This window comes from Osmerus mordax, chromosome 2 (genome assembly GCF_038355195.1).
Source record: "Osmerus mordax isolate fOsmMor3 chromosome 2, fOsmMor3.pri, whole genome shotgun sequence".
NCBI classification, from domain to species: Eukaryota; Metazoa; Chordata; class Actinopteri; order Osmeriformes; family Osmeridae; genus Osmerus; species Osmerus mordax.
In genome coordinates this window covers 1483895-1509649 of record NC_090051.1, presented here as the reverse complement: position 1 = coordinate 1509649, position 25755 = coordinate 1483895, and the positions used below count along the sequence as shown (strand labels likewise).

The 25755-nt window shown below is 50.8% G+C and overlaps 2 protein-coding genes across 4 annotated transcripts; one reads left to right on the top strand and one right to left on the bottom strand.

Annotated features, from left to right (window-relative positions):
• The first annotated feature begins 2977 nt into the window (after positions 1–2977).
• csrnp3 (cysteine-serine-rich nuclear protein 3) lies at positions 2978–10319 on the top strand. Its single transcript, XM_067258784.1, has 6 exons — positions 2978–3022; positions 3107–3218; positions 7307–7566; positions 7841–8137; positions 8611–9338; positions 9429–10319. Exons 1-6 carry the CDS (start codon positions 2984–2986, stop codon positions 9844–9846), a joined length of 1854 nt encoding a protein of 617 aa, XP_067114885.1. The 5' UTR covers positions 2978–2983; the 3' UTR covers positions 9847–10319.
• Positions 10320–12983: 2664 nt separating this feature from the next.
• galnt3 (UDP-N-acetyl-alpha-D-galactosamine:polypeptide N-acetylgalactosaminyltransferase 3 (GalNAc-T3)) lies at positions 12984–25323 on the bottom strand. Of its 3 annotated transcripts, none has more exons than XM_067258648.1 (12): positions 25185–25323; positions 24149–24433; positions 23226–23760; positions 21656–21828; positions 20058–20207; positions 19231–19465; positions 19006–19123; positions 18677–18877; positions 16000–16131; positions 15495–15596; positions 15024–15176; positions 12984–14801 (listed from the first exon to the last, which is right to left on the bottom strand). In XM_067258648.1, the coding sequence occupies exons 3-12, from the start codon at positions 23747–23749 to the stop codon at positions 14688–14690; spliced, it is 1902 nt and encodes a 633-aa protein (XP_067114749.1). In that variant the 5' UTR covers positions 23750–23760; positions 24149–24433; positions 25185–25323; the 3' UTR covers positions 12984–14687. The 3 variants fall into 3 exon arrangements, with proteins under 3 accessions (XP_067114749.1, XP_067114758.1, XP_067114767.1); XM_067258657.1 differs by having other exon boundaries at positions 23226–23752; XM_067258666.1 differs by lacking the exon at positions 20058–20207.
• Positions 25324–25755: the final 432 nt, after the last annotated feature.

The window sequence follows — 25755 nt, the reverse complement described above, 5'->3', positions numbered from 1 at the left end:
CCACGGACTGTCTACACATGAATATTTTTTCTTTGACTCCCCCCACAGTCCTCCTCCAAGCTACTCTACTGTATTTATAGTATCGATATTTTCCGGAGTGTAGGTGGCTGTTGGTGTTTAGCCAAGACAGCATCAGATGTGAAATCACTAGTTGTGCAAGTGTATTAGCATCTCCATGGAAACCACTTTGGATATCAAGGCATAGTGCAGCATCTGCTGAGGTCTAAGGATTCAGATGGATTTTTAACAATTGGAAAACATTGTGATTACATTGCAGGGGGCACTCGTTTTTGAGTTACAAAAAAGCCCATTATTGTTTTTATTGCTAGAGATATAAGTGAATTGGTGTATTAGTACATATCTGAAAAAGATCTGAAAAAGACTGGATTACTGTACTCTGTTTTGCCTTGTTTGTGCAAACATCAAGACTGCCTTGTGCCTGTTTCTGTTAAGGTGATCATTTTGTCCTCAAATACTGAAAGTAGCTAGCAATGAAGTAGGGCTGCAACAACGAATCGATTAAATCGATTAAAATCGATTATTAAAGGCGTTGGCAACGAATTTCATTATCGATTCGTTGTGTCGCGCGATTATTACCCACTCAATATGTCGCGGAGATGTTTGAGTATAAAAATCGACAGATTAATCGATTATTAAAATAATCGTTAGTTGCAGCCCTACAATGAAGTGTACCCAATCAGACCACAGGAGGCTCTGATGGACCATTAGATATGGTAACATGTCGAATGAACCTGAACAATGTTGTGTTACATACATAGCACGTTAAGAACAATGTAGTGCTAGGGTTGAAAATCTGCTCTTTGAGTATTCACTTTATTGAATTTAACTGGACCCTTGCCTGTATAGGTACAACAGCCTTGTGAAGATAATTATCAGAAACAAAATGAGGCTGTAGCCAAGGTGCTGCTGTTATAATTTTGCCCCCTTCTCTCCGTGACTGATGACAGTGCTAGGTTGAGCGTTTTCCTCTGGAACATCTCCAGGCCTCGCCAGCACTGGCAGGGCTCTGTCGCAGAGAGGCACAAGCACGGCCGCCACGGAGCTGACCCTCCGGCAGCCTCGCGGTCCTCTCCCGGTCACGCCTGGCTAGCTCGCTGTCTCTCACGCTGGGTTAGCATCTGTAATGAGTCGGCAGCACGGCCCGGCGACAGGAGACCTGACGAAACGGCATGGGCCAGTCTGAATGGAACTGCAACACACGCTTTTCTGGCAGATACTCTGGCTTTGTATTTTTCTTTCTTTCTTTTCCGTTTCAGAAAGAAAGAGGAGGCCGGCTGAAGTTGTCAGTCATAATAGCTCCAGGCTGGAGCCTTCAGCCATGCAACTGTCATTTGATGACGTGCTCGAATCTATTTTTGGAAGATGCTGTCTGACGTCTGGGAAGGAACACCATCAAATTGAGGAGAAGAATTCAACGTCTATTTTCGCCCCAAATACAGATGTATTGTTCTTGCAGATAATTGGTATAAAAATCTTGTGGAACATCATGTTTGGATGCATCAATCTGTTTAGCAGATTGTTTGAAGCATCTATTATTACCGCCTGTAATTTGGTAATTGTGTCTCCAGTTGAGGGATGAGCCTGTAGGCTACTTGTTTATATTTGTTTAATTGCATCATCAGTCAGGGTTTAATGGCGGAGGCTAATGGCTGCTCTCCAGTGCCAGTCGAGTGGTCTGGGGCCCTCAGGAACCTGCCCCAGTGTCTCCACAACGATCATCTCCTTAGGTGGATGACTCAGAGAATTATGGAGCGGATAAAGGAATACATTGAGAAGAAAATCGTAGCCGGCACCATAGAACATTATTTACAACAGCCTCCCACTTTCACAGACTTCATGTTTTTTTTTGTGTGGCCTTACAATGCTTCATGACCGCATTTATACCGTGCTTATAAATGCAGTAGCAGGAGGTCAATTGCTGGTATATTACCTCATAAACCTGGGTGTCTAGTGCCATAGACTGTCACATCACTTGTCCATAGGGGGATGAGCCTGTTAAAGTCCTCTGACCTCTTCATTCATCCACTTCCCAGCCCTCAGCAGCTCCTCCAGGTCCAGGTCCTGTTAGCTCTGCTTAATAGGACTCCTGTCATCATTTCCTATCAACAGTCTCTTCATGTCCGGCACTCGTAAGAGCAGATTCCCCCCCAGGAACACTGACGTCGACATTACGAAACCTTTTCTTTTTTTTCTGTGAGTGTGTCTTAGTGTGTCCATCTCATGGTTCATGTGTGCAGTCAATCACATCATTTTCTTCTCTGCAGTCCCTTTGGCCGAGGCACAGTCAGGATTTTTTTAAGTTCCCATAAGATGTGAATTAATTAATTTTGAAGCTAGGGGATATTTTCAATCAGTTGTCTAGTTGTGTTATTTGGGAGTTGGGGGGTGAAACAGAAATTAAGTCGCACCATTTCTTATTTTCATCTGCTCAGGATAGATATTTAAAACTTGCTGGAGGCCTTTGCTTCATCAGTCATATTTCATTTTCTCTGTCCTGTGTTTTTCTCTGAGTTGAAGAAACAATCATTGTAATGCTCATCATTCCTATAGAATAGAATAAAGACTCACCAGTCTGTCCTTTTCCCTGATGTTCACCCAACACGCCATCAGAGACAACAAATGAACTTCCTGTGAGGTACACAGTGTGTGCCATGAGCAGCTTTCTTCTCTTGCAAGTCTTTTGTGGCAAGGTGATCAGTGCCCCGAGGGGGAATGGAGAGGCGGGGTGGAGGGAGGGGAGGGGTGGAGGGAGGGGAGGGGTGGAGGGAGAGGAGGGGTGGAGGGAGGGAGGGAGGGAGGGGAGGGGTGGAGGGGAGGGGTGGGGGGAGGGGAGGGGTGGAGGGAGGGGAGGGGTGTGTTCTGGGTTCCATCGCTAATTGATCGTGTCGAGGACCGCGGCCCTGAGCGGGGTATGTAATGACGTGTTTGTGCGCCGGCTTGTGTGTTCCAGGTGTCGAGGGCCATGAGCAGAATACTGAAGAGGAAGTTCGAGGAGGTGGAGGCGTGCTCCTCTCCCTGCTCCTTGCTGCAGGAGGCAGTGGAGGTGTGCTCCTCTCCCTGCTCCTCGCTGCAGGAGGCAGTGGAGGCGTGCTCCTCTCCCTGCTCCTCGCTGCAGGAGGTGGGCCACGAGGAGTCCTGCAGTGAGAGCGGCGACAGCAGAGACAGTGTCAACCCCTCAGCCTCACATCCCTTCCCCCGTGAGTCACCACACACACACACGCAACACACACACGCAGCACACACATGCACGCAGTACACACATGCAACACACACGCATACGCAACACACACACACGCAACACACACACACACACACGCAACACACACGCAGCACACACATGCACGCAGCACACACATATACGCAACACACACACACACGCAACACACACGCAGCACACACATGCACGCAGCACAAACATACACAGCACACACATACGCAACACACACACACGCAACACACAGACACGCAACACACACACACAGCACACACATGCACGTAGCACATGCACGCAGCACACACATACGCAACACACACACGCAGGCAGCACACACATGCAACACACACATGAACATGAAAGACTGCACTGGTCAATAAGGCCAGCACTGACCCAGACACCAACAAACGAACAGCAACATATGTTTGGGTTATGCTACTAGAAGGGAACTCTATTCATTTATTATTAATCTGAACATATATGATGTATTTCTAAATGCAGGCCGTTTAGACAAGAACAGGTCATGTGACGTGTGGGGTACTCTCTGGTCACAAAGAGGACAGGTCATGTGACGTGTGGAGTACTCTGGTCACAAAGAGGACAGGTCATGTGACGTGTGGAGTACTCTCTGGTCACAAAGAGGACAGGTCATGTGACGTGTGGAGTACTCTCTGGTCACAAAGAGGACAGGTCATGTGACGTGTGGAGTACTCTTTGGTCACAAAGAGGACAGGTCATGTGACGTGTGTGGTACTCTCTGGTCACAAAGAGGACAGGTCATGTGATGTGTAGAGTACTCTCTGGTCACAAAGAGGACAGGTCATGTGACGTGTGGGGTACTCTCCGGTCACACAGAGGTTCTGGTCACTGGTACTAGTCACACGGTTACCATGCCTCTTGATTACTGTAGTTATACTGGAAATTGTATTTGCAGGTGAATTATTGTGGGAACCGACCCTCACTTGATATACACAAATATAGTATTTTAAAGGAAACAATTTGTATTGTAATGGCCCTGCTCGTGCAAGTGTCCTAAGAAAACTAGTGTCTGTACAGTACGCTCAAACATGAGGTCTTCATGCTGGGACTAGAGGATGTGGACTAGAGGATGTGGACTAAAGGATGTGGATGTGGACTAGGATGTGGACTAGAGGATGTGGATGTGGACAACCAGGAGTCTAGGCTGGGACTAGTGCTAGACCCAGACTTAGGGTTGACAGAGAGAATGAGGGCAGAGAGGGAGAGAGAGCTTAGACAGAGCAAGAGCTGAAGAGAGGGAGCGAGCGAGCGGTCTACCACAGACGGAGAGCTAGAGAGAGAGGGAGAGAGAGCCAGAGAGAGGGGGCTACAGCAGGCAGAGAGCTGAGGCTGTAATAAAAGAGAAGACTGCCCAGGCAGCCCAGTCTCTCATTAGGAGCCCTGTCAGCACACAGGCCCCACCAGATGAATGGGATGATGCAACCTGGGCTCTGTGTGTGTGTACAGTGTTGTGTGTCTGTGTGGGTGTGTATTTCTGCTGTGCTCCTAGTGTGTTCAACTGTTGGAGAACCTCCACAGCCTAATGGACCTGGGATCCTTTATTTGCCCTTAGGAAAGCTTCAACAGCATGTTTGGCAAAACAGCAACCTGCGACATCGCTTCATTGAGTTTGTTTCGAACAGTGTCAGAAAAGCGATTGTTTGCAGCCGTTCCTTTCTCTATTGGATGTCTCCTGGCTTGCTTTGGGGTTGCAGTTTGAACAATGAATCGTTTGTTCTTGACTCACTTTAATAGATAAAGCTGGAGACTGCAGACGTTTTGGGGGGGTGACAGAACTCTGTCCTGTGGCGAGGGGGTGTTCCTGAGGTGTTTCTGGGGGTTTTCCAGGGTGTTTCCAGGGTGGCAGGCCCTCTAAGGCTGCCTGTCAGCTGCTACTGAGAGCTTGCCTCCTCCAGCCTCCCATCACTGCACCACACTGCACAGCAGAGCACAGTGTAGTAGAGCCCTCCTCCAGCCTCCCATCACTGCACCACACTGCACAGCAGAGCACAGTGTAGGAGAGCATAGAGTATAGCAGGGGATAGGATAGCATAATATTGTATAGTATAGCAAACAATAGCATCATATACTATGCCTTGTGCCTATTTTAACTGGGGACATTGTGATAGGGTTAGACAGAAATCTGTCGTCTCTTTCCTCTTTAAAATAGAGCTTTGAAATGCAAAGCACACAACAGGCCAGTTCAGAGGGTCTGCCATAACCCTGCTTTGATGCCCAAGGCTTGTACTGTACCATCCAGTCTGTTGCAGTCTACTGGGTGGTATTGATTGAGAAAGGATCGCCTTAAAAGCTTTGCAAACAAAACGTGTCAAGTCTCAGGCATATCCCATTGTCCCTTTTATCTAAACTACAGATAACAGTGTACAATTGTACACAATAACAATGGATTAAAACTGTCGGCTAGGAAATGGAAGCATGCAGTTAACTGATAATTATTGTAATATTTTAGTTGCATTTCTCTGTGCGACGTGCTTCAGCACATCAAGCCAAACCATAGGAAGCTGTTTCCAGAAGACAATGATTCCAACCAAGGGCCGTTCACACTGAGTGTTTGGTCCTCATGGTGCTGGGTGGGGAGCTGTTGGAACCAGATGGTTTATTTCTCTCCTGTTTGTCTAACAGGGAGCGAGCAGTGGGGAGGCTGTGTGTGTGTGTGTCTGTAAAAACCACCACTCCACACTACTCCACATCTCCAGGGCTGCCAGGGCATTATTTATGCTCTGCTCCCCGCCCCTCCCTGCCAGAGATCTGTCCTTAGAAGCCACACGGAGGCCTTGCATGCCAAGTGGCAGCAGAGCGATGATGAAGTGAACCCTAACCCTGTAAAGCTGGGTTGACTGGGAGAACAAGTCCCTGTGGCGTAGAGGAATATTGCACCACTAGGTTTAATAACAATGCAATGAATGTGAGTTGTGTTTGCTGCCGAAACATAACCACGCAGTCAATACATTGGCTAAACAATTAGCTTTTTCACACTGCGTAATGCAACGCCGACATCAAAACGCAGCACTCGTCCACGCGCGAATGTGTCTAACTGCCAGCTCTCGTTTCTCCAGAGGAAGCGCCTGTAATCGCCATCGCTGTCTAGCCTGTCCCCAACCGCTCCCTGTGTCTCCCCCCCTCGCCATCGCTGTCTAGCCTGTCCCCAACTAGCCTGTCCCCAACTAGCCTGTCCCCCACTAGCCTGTCCCCCACTAGCCTGTCCCCCACTAGCCTGTCCCCCACTAGCCTGTCCCCCACTAGCCTGTCCCCCACTAGCCTGTCCCCAACTAGCCTGTCCCCAACTAGCCTGTCCCCAACTAGCCTGTCCCCAAATAGCCTGTCCCCAAATAGCCTGTCCCCAACTAGCCTGTCCCCCACTAGCCTGTCCCCAACTAGCCTGTCCCCCACTAGCCTGTCCCCCACTAGCCTGTCCCCCACTAGCCTGTCCCCCAGTAGCCTGTCCCCAACTAGCCTGTCCCCCACTAGCCTGTTCCCCACTAGCCTGTCCCCCACTAGCCTGTCCCCCACTAGCCTGTCCCCAACTAGCCTGTCCCCCACTAGCCTGTCCCCCACTAGCCTGTCCCCCACTAGCCTGTCCCCCACTAGCCTGTCCCCCACTAGCCTGTCCCCAAATAGCCTGTCCCCAAATAGCCTGTCCCCAACTAGCCTGTCCCCCCACTAGCCTGTCCCCCACTAGCCTGTCCCCCACTAGCCTGTCCCCAACTAGCCTGTCCCCCACTAGCCTGTCCCCCACTACCCTGTCCCCCACTAGCCTGTCCCCCACTAGCCTGTCCCCCACTAGCCTGTCCCCCACTAGCCTGTCCCCAACTAGCCTGTCCCCCACTAGCCTGTCCCCCACTAGCCTGTCCCCCACTAGCCTGTCCCCAACTAGCCTGTCCCCAACTAGCCTGTCCCCCACTAGCCTGTCCCCAACTAGCCTGTCCCCCACTAGCCTGTCCCCCACTAGCCTGTCCCCAACTAGCCTGTCCCCCACTAGCCTGTCCCCCACTAGCCTGTCCCCAACCGCTCCCTGTGTCTCCCCCTCGGCAGCTCACTCCATCCTGAAGAGGGAGAAGCGCCCGAGGACCAGACGCGTGCACTTCCACAACGTGACGGTGTACTACTTCAGCCGGAGGCAGGGCTTCACCAGCGTGCCCAGCCAGGGAGGCAGCACCCTGGGCATGTCCAACAGGCACAGCTGGGTGAGGCAGTACTCCCTGGGGGAGTTTGCCCTGGAGCAGGAGCGCATCCACAGAGACATGCTGAGGGAGCACCTGAAGGAGGAGAAGCTCAACTCCATCAGGCTGAAGGTGGGGGCGAGAGGAGCTGCGTCGCAGTCACACCGTGCTTTTGTTGGGAAAAGAACCATGCAATGATCTTCAATAGCCTTTATTGTGTGACCATATGTGCTAGAGATACTCTTAGAGATGCACGTCATTATATTGCGATTCGTCCTGATGAAACGCTATTAACAGACTTTTGAAAAGACTTCCTGTTTACATGTTGGAAGATTCCCCAGTTCCCTGTATGGATGTGCAGCAGTGTGTCGCCCTGGCCTGAACCCGACCCCTTTCTCCTCTCCAGCTGACCAAGAACGGCACCATGGAGTCGGAGGAGGCCAACGCCCTCACCGTGGACGACATCTCGGACGACGACCTCGACGTGGACAACACAGAGGTGGACGAGTACTTCTTCCTGCAGCCGCTGACCACCAAGAAGAGGCGTTCGCTGCTGCGCTCGTCGGGCGTGAAGAAGCTGGACGTGGAGGAGAAGCACGAGCTGCGGGCCATCCGCGTGTCCAGGGAGGACTGCGGCTGCGACTGCAGGGTGTTCTGTGACCCGGAGACATGCGCCTGTAGCATGGCAGGGATCAAGTGTCAGGTACCCCCCCCTCCTCCTCCTCCTTATTCCTTTTAATCTTCCTTTCTCCTGTTTAATCTTCTTCTTCTGTTTAATATTCTTCTTCTTCTGTTTAATCTTCTTCTTCCGTCACGCTTGTCTTCTCATCACTCTCATCTTCTTATCGTCCTCCTGGGAATCTGCTACAGACAGACTAGACTGTCTTGACTTTTTACGTTTTATTCATTTAGCAGACGCTTTTATCCAAAGTGCCCCAAAGATTTTGCATATTGCAAGTACAGTCGAAAATCAAGGTTCAGAAGTGTGTATCTCTCAGAGTATTGCGAAGGTTAGAGCCAAGGAACGGTCTGTATGTTGCCAGGCAACAGTGCAACACCATCTCAACTACAATACGACAGTATGAACACAGTTCCAATGTTCCAATCATGGTTGTATTGTATGTGTGTAGCCACACTCTGGTACGCTGATAAGTCCTGTGTTGTCGTCACCTGCAGGTGGACCGCATGTCGTTTCCGTGTGGCTGTACGAAGGAGGGGTGCAGCAACGGGGCGGGCAGGGTGGAGTTCAACCCCATCCGCGTGCGAACCCACTTCCTGCACACCATCATGAAGCTGGAGCTGGAGAAGAGCCGGGAACAGCAGCAGGTCGCCCCCGCCAACGGTTACCATGGCGAAGCCAACGGAAACGGCCTTGGCAACGGAAACCCCCTGGTCCAATCCCAGCCCGGCCTGGACTACTCGCTGTTGGACCCCGTCCAGCAGACGGCCGTCATGCACCTGCAGAACCCCGACGAGATGGACGAGCCCCTGGAGGATGATGAGGATGAAGACGAGGATGAAGATGAGGACAATGAGGAGGACGAGGAGGACAGCAGCAGTGTCTGCAGCGGACTGTCCGACTCCAGTACTCAGAGCTTAGCCAACAGTGACTCTGAGGACGAGGACGAAGAGGACGAAGACGATGAAGACGATGAAGATAAGGCTGAGGACTTTGAGAATGGCGGGACCGGTCCGCCTGTGTCCCTCTCTGACTCCGCCCCCCTGTCCTCTGTCCTGTTCTACACCGAGGGCTCCGTCGCTCACGACGACCACGCCAACGGAACCTCCTACCTGCACAGTTCCCCAGCAGAGTACTACCAGCTGAAGAGCTCCAGTGCCGTCTCTGCCAACATGGCGTCCAGCCGGCCCAGCCAGGGCTATGGAGAAGCCTTATCATTCCAAGACACAGTCACCGCCCCCAATGGGAACATGCCTCAAGTCAGCGCCCCCAATGGGAACATGCCTCAAGTCAGCGCCACCAATGGGAACATGCCTCAAGTCAGCGCCACCAATGGGAACATGCCTCAAGGACCGTTCAGTATGGCTCCAGACCAGTACACAGACTACCCCAGCCAGGCAGACCAACAGTACACAGCAAGCCACCGTTTCTCTCTCACCAGCGGTGAGTCGGTAACCCCGGTAACCCTGGTAACCCCAGCAGTCTGCTGCTCACCAGAGCAGGAAGCCGGTGTTCTGTCCAAAGCCCCCCCCCTCCAGGAGCCTCCGCAGCCCTCGAGCCAGACGGACTTCCTGAACAACAACAACTCCCAAGGCAGCAGCGGGACGTGTTCACCCGCCAAGCAGCCACAGGAAGGGTCTGGTGTTAGTGGCGTGTTGTCTGAAGAGCGCTCTCTAGCAGACACCAAGGACCTTGTGCTGCCAGAGCAGTGCCCTGAGGTAGCAGCCGTTTAACATGCCTGTCTGGCCAGGTGTCTTTACATTCATGGTTGTTTTCCTTCAGGAAGACACTCTGACCAACTGAAACTGGGCAGGAAGTCAGTCATGGCCTTTTATTTGACCCTAAAATGTTGAAGCAATTCAAGACTGTTTTGATTTTGAAATGATTTAGCTGCAGGTCTATGAGGGGAAGCCTGTTATTGGTCTCCCTGGTGATCTGAACTGGACGATGAAAGCAGTCAACTAGACTAAACATTAATGCTCTTAGCCTGTGCAATGTATCTTGTAACTTCAGAAGTTCTAGTTTTAAGCCAATATTGTCAATGGAACTTTTCTATGTCTTATGTGTCAAACGTGCAGAAAAAAAGGTTTCTTGTCACAGTTTATTTATTGGTTCTGGAGTATATGTATACTGTACTTATATTAATGTTTTGATAATGATAAGCATGCTACTTTGGAGATAACAGCAGCGTTTATGAGAAACTGGCTATGGGTTTATAAAGACATCCATGTATGGTACTGTACTTTACAAATGTTCTTTTTGTTTTGTCACTTGTAATCCATGCTTTTCTTAGTTTAGTTTGTAAAAGCATGAAAAATACTCAGTGGCTTGTAACTGGATTCAAGGCATTACATTGCCAAGAGCATATCTTTATTGGAGGCATTTGAAAAAGTCAGATCTTTGCACTTTCAGACAGGGGTCCAGTGCCATGCAATCCTGTAAATGACACATACTTGAACATTGATATGATGTTGCTCAAAATGAAAAATATGTCCTCTCTTATCTTTGTTCACATACTTAGTAGTTTTGATATTTATCTCTAGAATATCATTCATGGATGCTGAAAATTACAAGGATGCCACTATAAATAATGTATTTATTAATCATCATTAAATTATTTTGACGGTCTATACAGGGATTCACTGATGTAGCACTTTGCCATCATTTCAACATCAAGTACCCAACCATAACATTGACAGGATAATGTTCATGTGAAGGAGCCTTAGCTCAGTTTGATTAGGAATCTTTGTTAGCGAGCCTTAATTGACGTAATGTTACATGACCGATAAATATAAAGTCATATTTACAAGTCATAGTGGAACACAAGTGGTCACGCCCCTGTCACTGCACATTCCTGTTTCATATGACAATTTAACAACTTCATTCATGAAGACCCTGATGAACCTTACACAAGTAATTATGTTGAAGTGCAATATAGTCTTTGAGATGGCCTCCTTCAAAGATATTCCTTCAGTTTTATATGTTGGAGCGTCGCTCTAATGGTCAGTGGTAGAACCATCCATATCACACACAAGTAGATACTCAGTAATGAAAAGCTGTTCAAAGATGAATAGTCTTCAAGGTTGGACAATCAGGTTGATATCAAGCCCTAGACGCATATCAGTAATTAATATGACCAGGACACAGCCAAATCCAGACGCATTCGCTTTCATCACCTTATAAAGACCATGCAGAGAACAATACATTCTTCAGAACAGAACGCCATCATTCAAACTGATAAACTAGAGAAGGATATAAACTTTACTCTCAAAGTCATGCTCCAGATGTTCGTCCACGTGGAAGACCCTGTCACCAGTCCTTCCCCTGGAAGGCTAGGGGACACCACGGTCCACAGTGTCGTTTCGTGGCTTCAGCGCTCGACTAGAGACAGGCAAGGTTATCTGACAAAACAAAGAGTGTGATGTACAGCTGTCAGGCAATCAATGCTTCGAACGTGGTCTAGACAGACTGAGTGCCAAAGCATTTGAGAAGGATCGAAACCGTGACGTTGCATCCAGTTTAAGTAATTCTGCTGTGTTTATTATTTTTGGTATTTATAATGAATGAAATATTGACATGAATTGTGTATTTATTGTGGTTTACTGAAACAGTTCTGTGTTGAGTAAAAACACTTCTGTCTTGATTGTCCTATGTTTCTATTATGGTTGTGAACTGTACAGCTACATGTGCCTGATTTTGTTAACTTGGTTAGTTATTATGATCTTGACTATGTGAAATAGCTTTTTGCACAAAATGGTATGTTTCAATATGTGTTTTGAGTTCAGACTGTAGATACACTTCTGGTTGCGTTTTTGCTTTTTAACAATTCATGACTTTGAATTAAAATGAAGGGAGACCATGTGTGAATACCGACCTTGTCCACAAGAGTGCTGTTTCCACAGTGTGCCCTCAGTGCTGTTTCCACAGTGCGCCCTCAGTGCTGTTTCCACAGTGCTGTTTCCACAGTGCGCCCTCAGTGCTGTTTCCACAGTGCGCCCTCAGTGCTGTTTCCGCAGTGCGCCCTCAGTGCTGTTTCCGCAGTGCGCCCTCAGTGCTGTTTCCGCAGTGTGCCCTCAGTGCTGTTTCCGCAGTGCGCCCTCAGTGCTGTTTCCGCAGTGCGCCCTCAGTGCTGTTTCCGCAGTGTGCCCTCAGTGCTGTTTCCACAGTGCTGTTTCCGCAGGGCGCCCTCAGTGCTGTTTCCGCAGTGTGCCCTCAGTGCTGTTTCCGCAGTGTGCCCTCAGTGCTGTTTCCGCAGTGTGCCCTCAGTGCTGTTTCCACAGTGCTGTTTCCACAGTGTGCCCTCAGTGCTGTTTCCGCAGTGTGCCCTCAGTGCTGTTTCCGCAGTGCGCCCTCAGTGCTGTTTCCGCAGTGTGCCCTCAGTGCTGTTTCCGCAGTGCTGTTTCCACAGTGCGCCCTCAGTGCTGTTTCCGCAGTGCGCCCTCAGTGCTGTTTCCACAGTGCTGTTTCCGCAGTGTGCCCTCAGTGCTGTTTCCGCAGTGCGCCCTCAGTGCTGTTTCCACAGTGCTGTTTCCGCAGTGCGCCCTCAGTGCTGTTTCCGCAGTGCTGTTTCCGCAGTGTGCCCTCAGTGCTGTTTCCGCAGTGCTGTTTCCGCAGTGCGCCCTCAGTGCTGTTTCCGCAGTGTGCCCTCAGTGCTGTTTCCGCAGTGCGCCCTCAGTGCTGTTTCCGCAGTGCGCCCTCAGTGCTGTTTCCACAGTGCTGTTTCCACAGTGCTGTTTCCACAGTGTGCCCTCAGTGCTGTTTCCACAGTGTGCCTTCAGTGGTTCAGATTCAGGTAGTAGGATGACCACGTCCGAGCTTGTGGTATCACGCCCTCTTCTGGCAGGAAAATGAAGTGACAATAACCCAATTTATGACAAAGAGAAAATACCATCAATCAAGAATTTATTTGACAGTTATGGATGAATAGTAGTAGATGAATGGAAATTATTTTCTTTTCCAAGGCACAGACAGCTCGTTCAATGCAAATACCTAAAGACAAATACCACAACCAGAAATTTCACCTTGTTTCACTGACAAACAGTATTTCATATTTAACAATATAGCCCATGTTCAATAGTCCACTCATTCAACAGTGCTCGTGAGCTGTCGCTTCTGTAAACTGGCCCCAATACATCAAAATGATATCAATGTGAGGTACTGACATCTCTTTTGTATTTGACTGACAGTACAAAAACATTTAATTTAATAAACACTTATAACTGACAAACATAACATTGTTAAAAAAGTAAAGAGATTCCCTGGCTACAGATACATTTGAAATTGATCTATGAGCAATGATGTCTACAAACAGACAAATGCAACACCATTTATTTATGAACCAATAAATCTGGATTAGAATGTTAGAATCACAATATGACTACCAGAATGGCAGAAACATCCTATTTGGAAAAATATCTAAGAAAAACTGAGAATAACTTCAAAGAAGTTTCACAGAATAACTCAGCTTTTGTCTAAATAATAGATGGAAAAAGTAGAAACACCAAATAAACTGGTTGCTGTGGTGAAATTAACTCAAGTACATGTTGACAAGTGTTTTACAGGTCAATGTTGTTATTAAACACTGAAATCATATTTATGAACTGGCTAATTTTTATGAACTGGCTCGTAAAAACGATCAGGGGAAATCAAAAGGCATTGCGGCGTTGAGGAGCCATGGCGCCCCCTAGTGCTGGCTGTCTGTACCTGCGGCGTTCTCTGCACTGCAACAGGCATGTCACGTCCGCTACACGTGCAGATAAAAAGGCAGTAGTGAAACATATTGAATAATCTAGATCATAAAACATTCCGGTAAATAGAAAGGAAATTGGTGCGTCTTTGGTGCCTAGACTATTGCATTTTCTTGAGTGTCCACTTCAGTTGTTGACATAAAGATGTATAAATTATTCAGTGTGGGCAATAAAGCACAAAACGTCCAGTATGTAACTAACTAAATAATAGATAAGAAGCCCCCAGGTCAATAAAAGTAAATGAAAAATGTTAAAGGAGATAATACACAGTGGTTTTCTTCAAAAGATGATCTCCTCGGTTCCATTCAAGATCGGCTCCCAGCTCCAGGTGACAGTCTTGACTAAACTGAAAGACCGGCATAAATTACATCCCAAATCCCGGGAAAAAAAAGAAAGAAAACGAAAAGTAGTCAGTTTTGCAGCTTTAAGTAAAAGCTTTCAAATGCTTCCTTCCGGAGGTTGCACACAGTACTTGTTTTTGAAGTCCTAAACTTTCCAGCAGTAGTTCAGTTATCCGAGTATAAAAATAAATAAAGAAATAGATTTGATCCAAAAATCTAAAAAGTATGCCGACTGCTATTTGATAAAGTTCCTCTGAGGACGAGTCTATCCTGCAGGTGTACAGGAGACCGCCCTCAGGGGGGGACAGGAGACCGCCCTCAGGGGGGGACAGGAGACCGCCCTCAGGGGGGGACAGGAGACCGCCCTCAGGGGGGGACAGGAGACCGCCCTCAGGGGGGGACAGGAGACCGCCCTCAGGGGGGGACAGGAGACCGCCCTCAGGGGGGGACAGGAGACCGCCCTCAGGGGGGGACAGGAGACCCCCCTCAGGTGAAGACCCAGAGCTGGAAGCGGTCAGAGGGGTTGCAGGAGGCTAAGGCAGGCGACCCGTGGCGGGCGGTCAGACACAGGTTCAGTCCTGGCATGAAGAACAGCTGGTTCTACGTAAACAAGATACAACCATGTTAACATCCAGCCTCTCACATCACTGGAAAACCAACTGTTAGACGATGGGATTCTCCCGTTAGGGCTACCAGAGCCGTACATATAAACTCCTGCCATTTGGGCTCCACTTGTTATCTTCTTGTAACATTGACATGATGTGTGATCGATCTGGGGTTTTACGATGCGGGCTGTGTGCTTCCGGGGCAGTCTGGACTCACCTCCTTCACCTCCCACCTCTGCTCTGGCCCCACGGACGTGCTCCTGCCCTTGAAGTGGCAGTCCTCCAGCTTCAGGGCCCCGTCCACCCCCTGGAGACACAGCTCCTTCTGGATGTTGTGTCGGATCTCATGGTGCGTGGAGTACTCGAAATACTGAGGGAGAGAAACACACTAAACACACGACCGTGCTGCGTTCAGGGAGGAGAGGGAGGAGAGGAGAGGGAGGAGAGGAGAGGGAGGAGAGGAGAGGAGAGGAGAGGAGAGGAGAGGGAGGAGAGGAGAGGAGAGGGAGGAGAGGAGAGGAGAGAGAGGAGAGTGAGGAAAGGAGTGGGAGGAGAGGAGAGGGAGGAGAGGGATGAGAGGAGAGGGAGGAAAGGAGTGGGAGGAGAGGAGAGGGAGGAGAGGGAGGAGAGGGAGGAGAGGAGAGGGAGGAGAGGGATGACAGGGTCGGCCGGCCGGGCTGCGTCTGACCTGGTTTCCTCCGAGGCCGTGGCACGGGTACATGATGAGCTGCTTCCCCCCCTCGTTATTCTCTCCTGCGTCCAGACACGAGTCTTTCCCCAGGTTCTTCACCTGGAGGAGGTCGGGGGGAAGAAGAAGCTATTTTCAGTAACAGACAAGCTGTTCAAACAAGACTTCCACCAGCCCCTTCACTCAAGGCAGGCTAGAGGTGCTGCTCTCCTCTTCCTCTCTCCTCTCCTCTTCCTCTCTCGCTCCTCTCCTCTTCCTCCCTCTCTCCTCTTCCTCCCTCTCTCCTCTTTCTCCTCTCTCTCTCTCTCCTCTTCCTCCCTCTCTCCTCTTTCTCCTCTCTCTCTCTCTCCTCTTCCTCCCTCTCTCCTCTGGTCTGGAGCACAATCCTCTGGAGGTTCTGGGTGGAAACCCACATCGACCAGGCACAGCACTCTGCGGTTCTGGAAACAGGAGGGGGGCCAGAAGGAAGGAAGGGGGGGGGGGGGGTGTGGGCGTCTTAGCTTACCGAGCCAAAGTAGAGCGGGTTGAGATCGGGCATGAACACCTCAGGGTAGACGTTCTTCAGATACCAGGAGAAGCTCTGGCAGTGCAGACGCTCGCGGAGGTCCACGCGGCTGGAAAGGTCTCCGAAAGCTCTCTGTGGAAACATGCAGCAAGCAGCAGGCTGTCACACAGGGAACATCATTATTCACTCTGGCCAGCCTTTGAACTGGCAGGAGAGGCTTGAATAGCACTTCCTGTAGGCCGCAGACTGGGGCTGAGGGGTTGCTGGTGAGGTACTGAAGGCAGCAGCAGCAGCAGAAAAAAATGATATTTACCACAAGACAGACCAAGTCAAAATATCTCGGGATATTATGGAAGGTACAACCTAGACCATTGTAATTAATTCGTAGACACACCCCAACTGTCAAGCTAACCGTGTGGTGTTTAGGGGTGTTGAAGTGAGCTGTCCAGCTCACTGCCCTTTGAACTCCTCCGAGAGACTACTGACAGATGTGAGCCATAATGAACAGGATGCGCTTAACAGCCGTCCGAACTGATAACTGGTGGAAGCCAGCGGGAGAGGTTTGCAGGGTGGACCCCTCTCCCTGCAGGTGCGGCCTCCGGACAGCTGTTAATAGCCTGGAGATAAAAGTTTACAGGACAACACGCCCTGTACACGTCCTTTAACACCTCCTAGCCTTCCTGTCTGCTACCCTGCTCCAGACCCTCAGCGCCCCAACCTATTAGTGACCAACTATTTACACACATTCTGAGGAACATGCGCTTTATGCCATGGTGCCTTGAACTGTCTGTTCCAGCTGTAGAATGTGTCTGCACATGCAACTCAGTCCATACTACATGCAACCAACAGACAGGCTGGTGTGGGGGGCTCCCTAGACTTGTCTTATTATGAGGGAGGGGAGGGGGGATGCTAAATGGTCTGCAGGACAAATGAAAACATTTGTAGGACCATGTGGGATGGGAGACAGGAGGAAAAACATTCCAGAGAAAGAGCTACTGTTATGGAGGGATTAATAATGCCTCGAGGCTCTGTCCTAAAGCAGGAGGGAGGAGGAGGAGGAGGAGGAGAGGGGGAACCACAATCCACGTTCTGGGTAAAACATCGCCATGTCACCCACCCACCTACTCCACCCTACCATGTCACCCACCCACCTACTCCACCCTACCATGTCACCCACCCACCTACTCCACCCTACCATGTCACCCACCCACCTACTCCACCCTACCATGTCACCCACCCACCTACTCCACCCTACCATGTCACCCACCCACCTACTCCACCCTACCATGTCACCCACCCACCTACTCCACCCTACCATGTCACCCACCCACCTACTCCACCCTACCATGTCACCCTCCCACCTACTCCACCCTACCATGTCACCCACCCACCTACTCCACCCTACCATGTCACCCACCCACCTACTCCACCCTACCATGTCACCCACCCACCTACTCCACCCTACCATGTCACCCACCCACCTACTCCACCCTACCATGTCACCCACCCACCTACTCCACCCTACCATGTCACCCACCCACCTACTCCACCCTACCATGTCACCCACCCACCTACTCCACCCTACCATGTCACCCACCCACCTACTCCACCCTACCATGTCACCCACCCACCTACTCCACCCTACCATGTCACCCACCCACCTACTCCACCCTACCATGTCACCCACCCACCTACTCCACCCTACCATGTCACCCACCCACCTACTCCACCCTACCATGTCACCCACCCACCTACTCCACCCTACCATGTCACCCACCCACCTACTCCACCCTACCATGTCACCCACCCACCTACTCCACCCTACCATGTCACCCACCCACCTACTCCACCCTACCATGTCACCCACCCACCTACTCCACCCTACCATGTCACCCACCCACCTACTCCACCCTACCATGTCACCCACCCACCTACTCCACCCTACCATGTCACCCACCCACCTACTCCACCCTACCATGTCACCCACCCACCTACTCCACCCTACCATGTCACCCACCCACCTACTCCACCCTACCATGTCACCCACCCACCTACTCCACCCTACCATGTCACCCACCCACCTACTCCACCCTACCATGTCACCCACCCACCTACTCCACCCTACCATGTCACCCACCCACCTACTCCACCCTACCATGTCACCCACCCACCTACTCCACCCTACCATGTCACCCACCCACCTACTCCACCCTACCATGTCACCCTCCCACCTACTCCACCCTACCATGTCACCCACCCACCTACTCCACCCTACCATGTCACCCACCCACCTACTCCACCCTACCATGTCACCCACCCACCTACTCCACCCTACCATGTCACCCACCCACCTACTCCACCCTACCATGTCACCCACCCACCTACTCCACCCTACCATGTCACCCACCCACCTACTCCACCCTACCATGTCACCCACCCACCTACTCCACCCTACCATGTCACCCACCCACCTACTCCACCCTACCATGTCACCCACCCACCTACTCCACCCTACCATGTCACCCACCCACCTACTCCACCCTACCATGTCACCCACCCACCTACTCCACCCTACCATGTCACCCACCCACCTACTCCACCCTACCATGTCACCCACCCACCTACTCCACCCTACCATGTCACCCACCCACCTACTCCACCCTACCCCATGACGTACATCTTTAGCAATCTGCGCCGCTTGCTGGTTGCGCCGGTAAAAGATCTCCTTGTACTCGTCCATCCACACCTCCGCCAGGCGGACCTGGTTGCGAGCGATGACCTGCGTGCCTTTGGGGAAGCTGTGGGGGCTCTTGGTCCTGAACACGTGGCCCACCATGGAGCAGGGGATGATCTCCAGCTGGCCTCCGCACTGCCACACCTGACACACATACACAGGGTTGGGGTAACCTGTTCCACATGCACCTGGAAGGCGAGGCATCTCACGCAGACGACAGGTGAAAGGAAGGATTGTCGAAAAACCAGCAGGGCCGCTGCGTATTCTCTCACCCTGAACGACATTTCGATATTCTCTCCGCCCCAGATCTCCATCTGCTCGTCGTAGCTCCCGATGTGATAGAAGTAGTCCTTAGAGATTGAGAAGAGCCCTCCGGCAAAAGTTGGTGTCCTGAAAAAGCAAAAGGAAAACTGACTAACACGCAGACATTCAGCAGACCATTCCCCTCAGACCCATGGACAAAGGCATATTCCCACAGTATAGCTTGTGTATTGTACTTGATGGGATAGGTTTCATCCTTCCTCCTGTGCTTCTCCCGGTCTGGCAGGCCCTCCCAGCCAAACGACAGGCCCCAGTCAAAGTTCCCGCGGTTGTGGTTCTGTCCGTACGGCGACGGCTTCATGAACTCAAAGGTGGTGAGGTCGATGGTGGTGATGTCGGGGCTCACCACGGCCGTGTTGTTCTCCGCTATCCTGGCCAGCAGAGGCTCCAGCCAGCCACTGAAGCACTCACCTGGTTCACATTTCAAAAAGGTGGACAGTTAGTACATCATCACGTTTTATTCATTTCGCTTTCATCCAAAGTGGCAGGCAAATACGCATATAGAAAGTGCAGCGGAAAATCAAGGCTCAGAAGTGCATAGTTCTAACATCATTTTGGTCATTAACCAAGCACAGTATGAAATACACTCAACGACAAAACAACCGCTTGAAAATATAGTTTGGCATCTTAACATAAGATTATTAGATGGAATTATTAGATGATATCAATGATATTGACAGAAACTAAATCCTTGCTACGAAAAGACCTTGTCCCCTTCTTAAAGACCTTGTCCCCTTCTTAAAGACCTTGTCCCCTTCTTAAAGACCTTGTCCCCTTCTTAAAGACCTTGTCCCCTTCTTAAAGACCTTGTCCCCTTCTTAAAGACCTTGTCCCCTTCTTAAAGACCTTGTCCCCTTCTTAAACAAAGCACACAGGACACTCAGGTTTGCCCAAGACAAGGCCCCACTTGTACTGCCCCAGTGAGGACTGGGTGTGTGTGCGTGCGTGCGTGTGTGCGTGGTGAGTGAGTCAGCCAGTCTGACGTCAGGGAGTGTGAACTCACAGTGAGCGTCTAGGAAGGTGAGGGTGTCTCCGCTGGCCACGGAGGCTCCGAGCAGGCGGGCGGTGATGAGGCCCTTCCTCTCCCTCTGCCGTACCACGCGCACGATATGGAGACGCTTCAGGTACTCGTCCAACTCGTCCTTCAACACCTCTGGGGACAGAACGGGAACACAGAGCTAGTTAGGGACCGCTGGGACGTTCTGTGCCTGACTAGTGACACAATCATACGCTCTCTAACTGCCCTGGCAATAAACTTAACTAACTTAACTAACAGTACAGTAACAGAATATGCTATTCATCTATGGGCCAATTTTCCCTCCACACTGCTTTGGTGGTGACACCATCATCCCCTCTTAACTGTACAATCGGCAGAGAGAGAGAGAGAGGCAGAGAGAGAGGCAGAGAGAGAGAGGCAGAGAGAAAGAGCAAGTGAGAGAGAGGCAGAGAGAGAGGGAGAGAGAGAGAGAGAGAGAGAGAGAGAGAGAGAGAGAGAGAGAGAGAGAGAGAGAGAGAGAGAGAGAGAGAGAGAGAGAGAGAGAGAGAGAGAGAGGGGGGGGGGAGAGAGGCATAGAGAGAGAAAGAGGCAGAGAGAAAGATCAAGTGAGAGAAAGGCAGAGAGAGGCAGAGAGAGAGGCATAGAGAGAGGCATAGAGAGAGGCATAGAGAGAGGCATAGAGAGAGGCAGAGAGAGAGAGAGGCAGAGAGAGTCAGCGAGAGAGAGAGAGGCAGCGAGAGAGAGAGAGAGAGAGAGAGAGAGAGAGAGAGAGTCAGAGAGAGAGAGACAGAGACACAGAGAGAGAGAGAGAGAGAGAGAGAGAGAGAGAGAGAGAGAGAGAGAGAGAGAGAGAGAGAGAGAGAGAGAGAGAGGCAGAGAGAAAGATCAAGTGAGAGAAAGGCAGAGAGAGGCAGAGAGAGAGAGAGAGAGAGAGAGAGAGAGAGAGAGAGGTGTCTGGCCACCATCCCCAGCATGGCAGAGTGCCAAGTATGCCTGACCAGTTTCTGGGCTACAGAGTCAGGGTATAGCTGCTCCACACTGCTCCACACTCCTTAATAGCAGGCCATTCTCAACAAATGACAGAGTTTAGAGTGTCAGTCGGGCTGCATTCCCCCAGTCCCCCTCTCCCTCGTTTCGCTCAGCCTGGGGGCCTGTTTACGAGAGAGAACCGACTCACAGCTCAGCACCACCCCAGCTAGCTGCGCTTAGGAAAGTATTCACTAGCAGCCCCCTGGCCTCCTCCTCCCCTCTCCCCCAGCCCCAGCCCCCTGGCCTCCTCCTCCCCTCTCCCCCAGCCTCCTCCTCCCCTCTCCCCCAGCCCCAGCCCCCTGGCCTCCTCCTCCCCTCTCCCCCAGCCCCCTGGCCTCCTCCTCCCCCCCAGCCCCAGCCTCCTCCTCCCCTCTCCCCCAGCCCCCTGGCCTCCTCCTCCCCTCTCCCCCAGCCCCCTGGCCTCCTCCTCCCCTCTCCCCCAGCCCCAGAGCTGGGGCTCCCTGCTGCACATTTCATGGCACACCAAAGAGGCCGCCTGGCCCCAGTGAGATGTCTGAAATCAGAGCCGGAGAGCAGGGTGGTCCTGGCGGGCCGGGGGGGGGGGGCTGCCCTACCGTCCACGCTGGCGTCGTCCACCAGGATGATCTCCTTGAGGAAGATGGCGGGGGAGGTGTGCAGGACGCTGTATACCGTCCTCAGCAGGGTGCTCCAGCCTTCGTTGTGGAACACGATGATCACGCTGGTGGTCGGCAGGGGAGGGCAGCGCTTGAATGTCTGCTCGATGCATCTGGAAGAAGAGGACAGAGATGCTGGGTCTCTCTCAGAAGCCCCGCCCCTTCCCCTGGCAGGCACAGTGAAGCCCCGCCCCTTCCCCTGGCAGGCGCAGTGAAGCCCCGCCCCTTCCCCTGGCAGGCGCAGTGAAGCCCCGCCCCTTCCCCTGGCAGGCGCAGTGAAGCCCCGCCCCTTCCCCTGGCAGGCGCAGTGAAGCCCCGCCCCTTCCCCTGGCAGGCGCAGTGAAGCCCCGCCCCTTCCCCTGGCAGGCACAGTGAAGCCCCGTCCCTTCCCCTGGCAGGCGCAGTGAAGCCCCGCCCCTTCCCCTGGCAGGCGCAGTGAAGCCCCGCCCCTTCCCCTGGCAGGCGCAGTGAAGCCCCGCCCCTTCCCCTGGCAGGCGCAGTGAAGCCCCGCCCCTTCCCCTGGCAGGCGCAGTGAAGCCCCGTCCCTTCCCCTGGCAGGCACAGTGAAGCCACAGTTCCAACACCTGAGGACTGACCCCCAGAGGGCCGTCCATTTCAGTTGTGACACTAGGATGTGAGGGGAGGACTTTGAAATGCCAACCAACACCAGACTGGGATAGATTCTATGTAAATTACCCTTTTAAACCAGGAGGAACATGCACAGACTAGTTTAATTAGCCAAGCAAAACTTTTTTTTCTACAACTGGCCACACGAACTGGGCAGACATGCTCAAACAATGTTTCAGACAGAAAAACGCTCCCTGTGGTTTGAGGGAAATTTTCCTCAATAACTTAGAGCAAATATTAGAGAGCTGTTTGGGTCCAGCAGTCATGTCTGTTGGAAACATATTATCTAATGTTATCCATTCTTCCCCCTGTGGTCTTCCGATATGTGACTTTGCTTTTATATTAAGCCAGTAAGACAAGTAAGAGTTCCCCTTTTAAATGACAGTTGGCTGAATAAAACTAAGCTGCAACCAAAACAGCAGGGGGCGCTGCATTGTTTTCAGAATGGTCCCATTCTCATTCATGCTTTTAATTAACCCTTGTGTTATCTGCAGGTCATTGTGACCCCCCTCCCACATGTTGCTACAACTTTACCTCATACAAAAATAAAGTGAAGCATTTTCTTTTAACCGTCGGGCTGTCTCACACCCCCCACAGCGCGAAGGTTAAAAGAAAATGCTTTTTATTTGTTTTTGTATTGGGTAAAGTTGTCGCAGCACAACGATGGGTCGTTGTGAACCTTCGGATCATTGTGACCCGAAGGCAACACAAGGGTTAAAGCGTCTGAGAAGGTACCGTTGACTTAAGCCAAATCACCACACAAAATGTAACACGAATGAGAGATGGCGTGGAAACGCCCTGCCATCTCAAAGCACATGAAGCACCACTCATCCCTGCTGAGAGCAGAGGAGATGAATGCAGTCAGATGGAGAGCGGGACCTACTCCGGAGGTCTTGTGTCAGGGCCCAGGTCCCGGCTCAGGGAGATTCGGTCGCTGGCGAAGAGGTTGAAGCAGTGTTTCTCGTCTCCACGCTCTTTCTCCTTCTGCTCCGCGGGGCTCAGCCCCTCCTTGTGGAAGGGCTTCCCAGAAGCCCCTGGGGCGTTGGGGTCCTGCGGGGGCCGCTCCAGCGCCGGCCTCAGCTCCGCTGCCGTGTAGACGCCCGGCAGGCAGGACGCGGAGTCCGCACTGCCCTGCTGCCTGACCGGCGCTTTGATCTGCATCTTTGGTATGGCGTCCCGGAAGTTGTTGACGGCCCCCATGACCATGCCCAGCACGGCGTCCCTCTTCACAGCCATCTCCCTCAGCCACGGCTCCTCCTGGGGGTCCTGGCTGCCCACCTCCCGCTGGATTAGGAACAGAAACGTGACGAATATCAGGGCGACGACGACCAGCTTCAGAGGGTGTAACCTCCTCCTCAGGATCCTGCGGAAGCCTGTCATCCTTCTGGAGATGTGGCGAGGCTGCATCAGCTGAGGTCCTGGTTTGGAAAAGTTGAAGAAAAGAAACAAAGTTCAATCAAAGTTAGTTCACCACACCACTAATGCTAGGCTACTTTACAAACCCCTGTGAGTAGGTGCCTGTCAAACAAACAGAGGTGTGTTCTTATTTTGACTGTGTGACTAAAAAGTGGGTTGGACAGGGTTTGCCATGTCACCACACTTGAAATACTTACACACTGAACTTCAACATTCCACACATGAACCGTGAAAAGAACTAGCCACTATAATGTAACTCTTTCCAAAACACTCTCATCATAGACGTTACTACGCATCCAACACGGGGCAATATGAATATCCTGGTTTATCAATTGTCAGCCTGTTCCAGTTCAATTATACATTCTTTTTCGGAAAGTAATACTCACTTACCGTGTGGGACGTTACATAATAAGAACTGTAGTCCACTCAAAGTTTAAAAGTCCATGAAATTACATCTTGTTATAGCTTTAGGAAATTCTTCAAAAATGTGCAGATTCCAATAGTTGGTTATCCGATGTCTAGTTGTCACAGTCAGCACAGTTAATCCTCAATCTCTGCGAACTACTTCCGTCTTGTTGGATCCAGGTGCGCTCCTCGCATGCAGGTAGAGGGTGGAGACCTGGCTGGTGGCACGCGTGCGTACAGAGGATCTCCGGGTGTCAAAGACATCTGTTACTGGGAGGAATAAACATGAATACCGATCACCAATGCCCCCCCTCCCCCCGTATACATACCATTATAAGAGTTTAGGACTCCAAAATGCAGAACACAACATATGGATAATGGCAGAATTCGTAAACACAATATGTTTAGCCGGCGCTTTTTTAATGCAGCGCATAAAAAGCTAGACTAGCACCACCATCACCAGACTAAACTCTTCATATGAAGTTAGAAGGAAAACAAATTAAACTGGTTGCAGGAGTCACTTTGTCTGAAAGCAATATTGGGATAAATCTACTCAGCGGGATGCGTCTGATCCAATAATGGTGTCAATTCTTAAAATAATAGGATTTGTTCAGCCAGCCATTCATTGAGACTGTTGCTGGGTAACAAATAGTTGAGGAACGTACCCTATACCTCTCTCATAGCGTTCTCAAAGGCACCGCATCCAATCAGGCTACCTACAGAAATAACGGGTGGTCTAGCACAGTAACAGAGGACGCGCATTTTGATGGAAGTAAAAAGAAACAATATTTAATTTCTAAAATCAGCAGTAGGCTACGGTCCCGAATGATACTGCTGGTCAATCGGGAGACAAAATATAATGCATCGTAAAGAAGCGTGCGCCTAAATGAAATAACTTCAAATTATCAAATGATCCGCATCTAATTAAATGTTCTTTGAATTGTAAAGCAGCATAAGATCGAAGAGTCGCTTGAGTTTCTGTCATTTAGATATCGAGACGAATATAATGAAACTAACTTACCTTAGCCAATGTGTTGGACCTTCTGACATACAGTACCAACACCCTCCTTCTAGCCAAATCACCCCCGGCAGATGGTATTCATAAATAGTTCTGTGCTGGAGGGGGTAAAGAAAAGACACGGTAGCCATCCGAGGAACACACTACCCTGGTGCAGTTAGAGGTCCTGTCAAGCAGGAGTAACAAGTTCCACGGTTTACCGTGCGTGTGTTTTCTCTGACTCCGTCTCCTTGTTAACGACATCGCATGAAGCTTTACACTGCCGTAAAAGTAGCTCGATTGTTTGTATATGAAAGGCACTTTGACAGAATTATTGCTTTTATGATTTTGTGACTACTTTAAATGCTTACTCATTATGCAGCTACGTTTTTCTTCAACGGAGGCCTGGTATGTTAGGAACGTTGATAATAATATGCGAATACTTGAAAGACAAGTGATGGAGTACTGCTATATTACAAGGCTAAAACAAGACTTACAATTATAATATGGGTGTGTAGTCATGCAGTGAGAGCTGACATTCAATTGCAGCCTAAACCTGCCATTAGGGAGGGTGCTCTGCAGGCGGAAACTCCCA

Excerpts from the sequence above, each read along its gene's own strand:
- csrnp3 (XM_067258784.1), top strand. The coding sequence starts at position 2,984 with ATGAGCAGAATACTGAAGAGGAAGTTCGAGGAGGTGGAG. Across the intron at positions 3,219-7,306 it reads AGCCTCACATCCCTTCCCCC|CTCACTCCATCCTGAAGAGG; the intron begins GTGAGTCACCAC and ends CCCCCTCGGCAG. Across the intron at positions 9,339-9,428 it reads GAAGCCTTATCATTCCAAGA|TCAAGTCAGCGCCACCAATG; the intron begins CACAGTCACCGC and ends TGGGAACATGCC.
- galnt3 (XM_067258648.1), bottom strand. The coding sequence starts at position 23,749 with ATGCAGCCTCGCCACATCTCCAGAAGGATGACAGGCTTCCGCAGGATC. Across the intron at positions 21,829-23,225 it reads CCTGACACAAGACCTCCGGA|ATGCATCGAGCAGACATTCA; the intron begins GTAGGTCCCGCT and ends CTCTTCTTCCAG. Across the intron at positions 14,802-15,023 it reads AGAGGTGGGAGGTGAAGGAG|AACCAGCTGTTCTTCATGCC; the intron begins GTGAGTCCAGAC and ends TTGTTTACGTAG.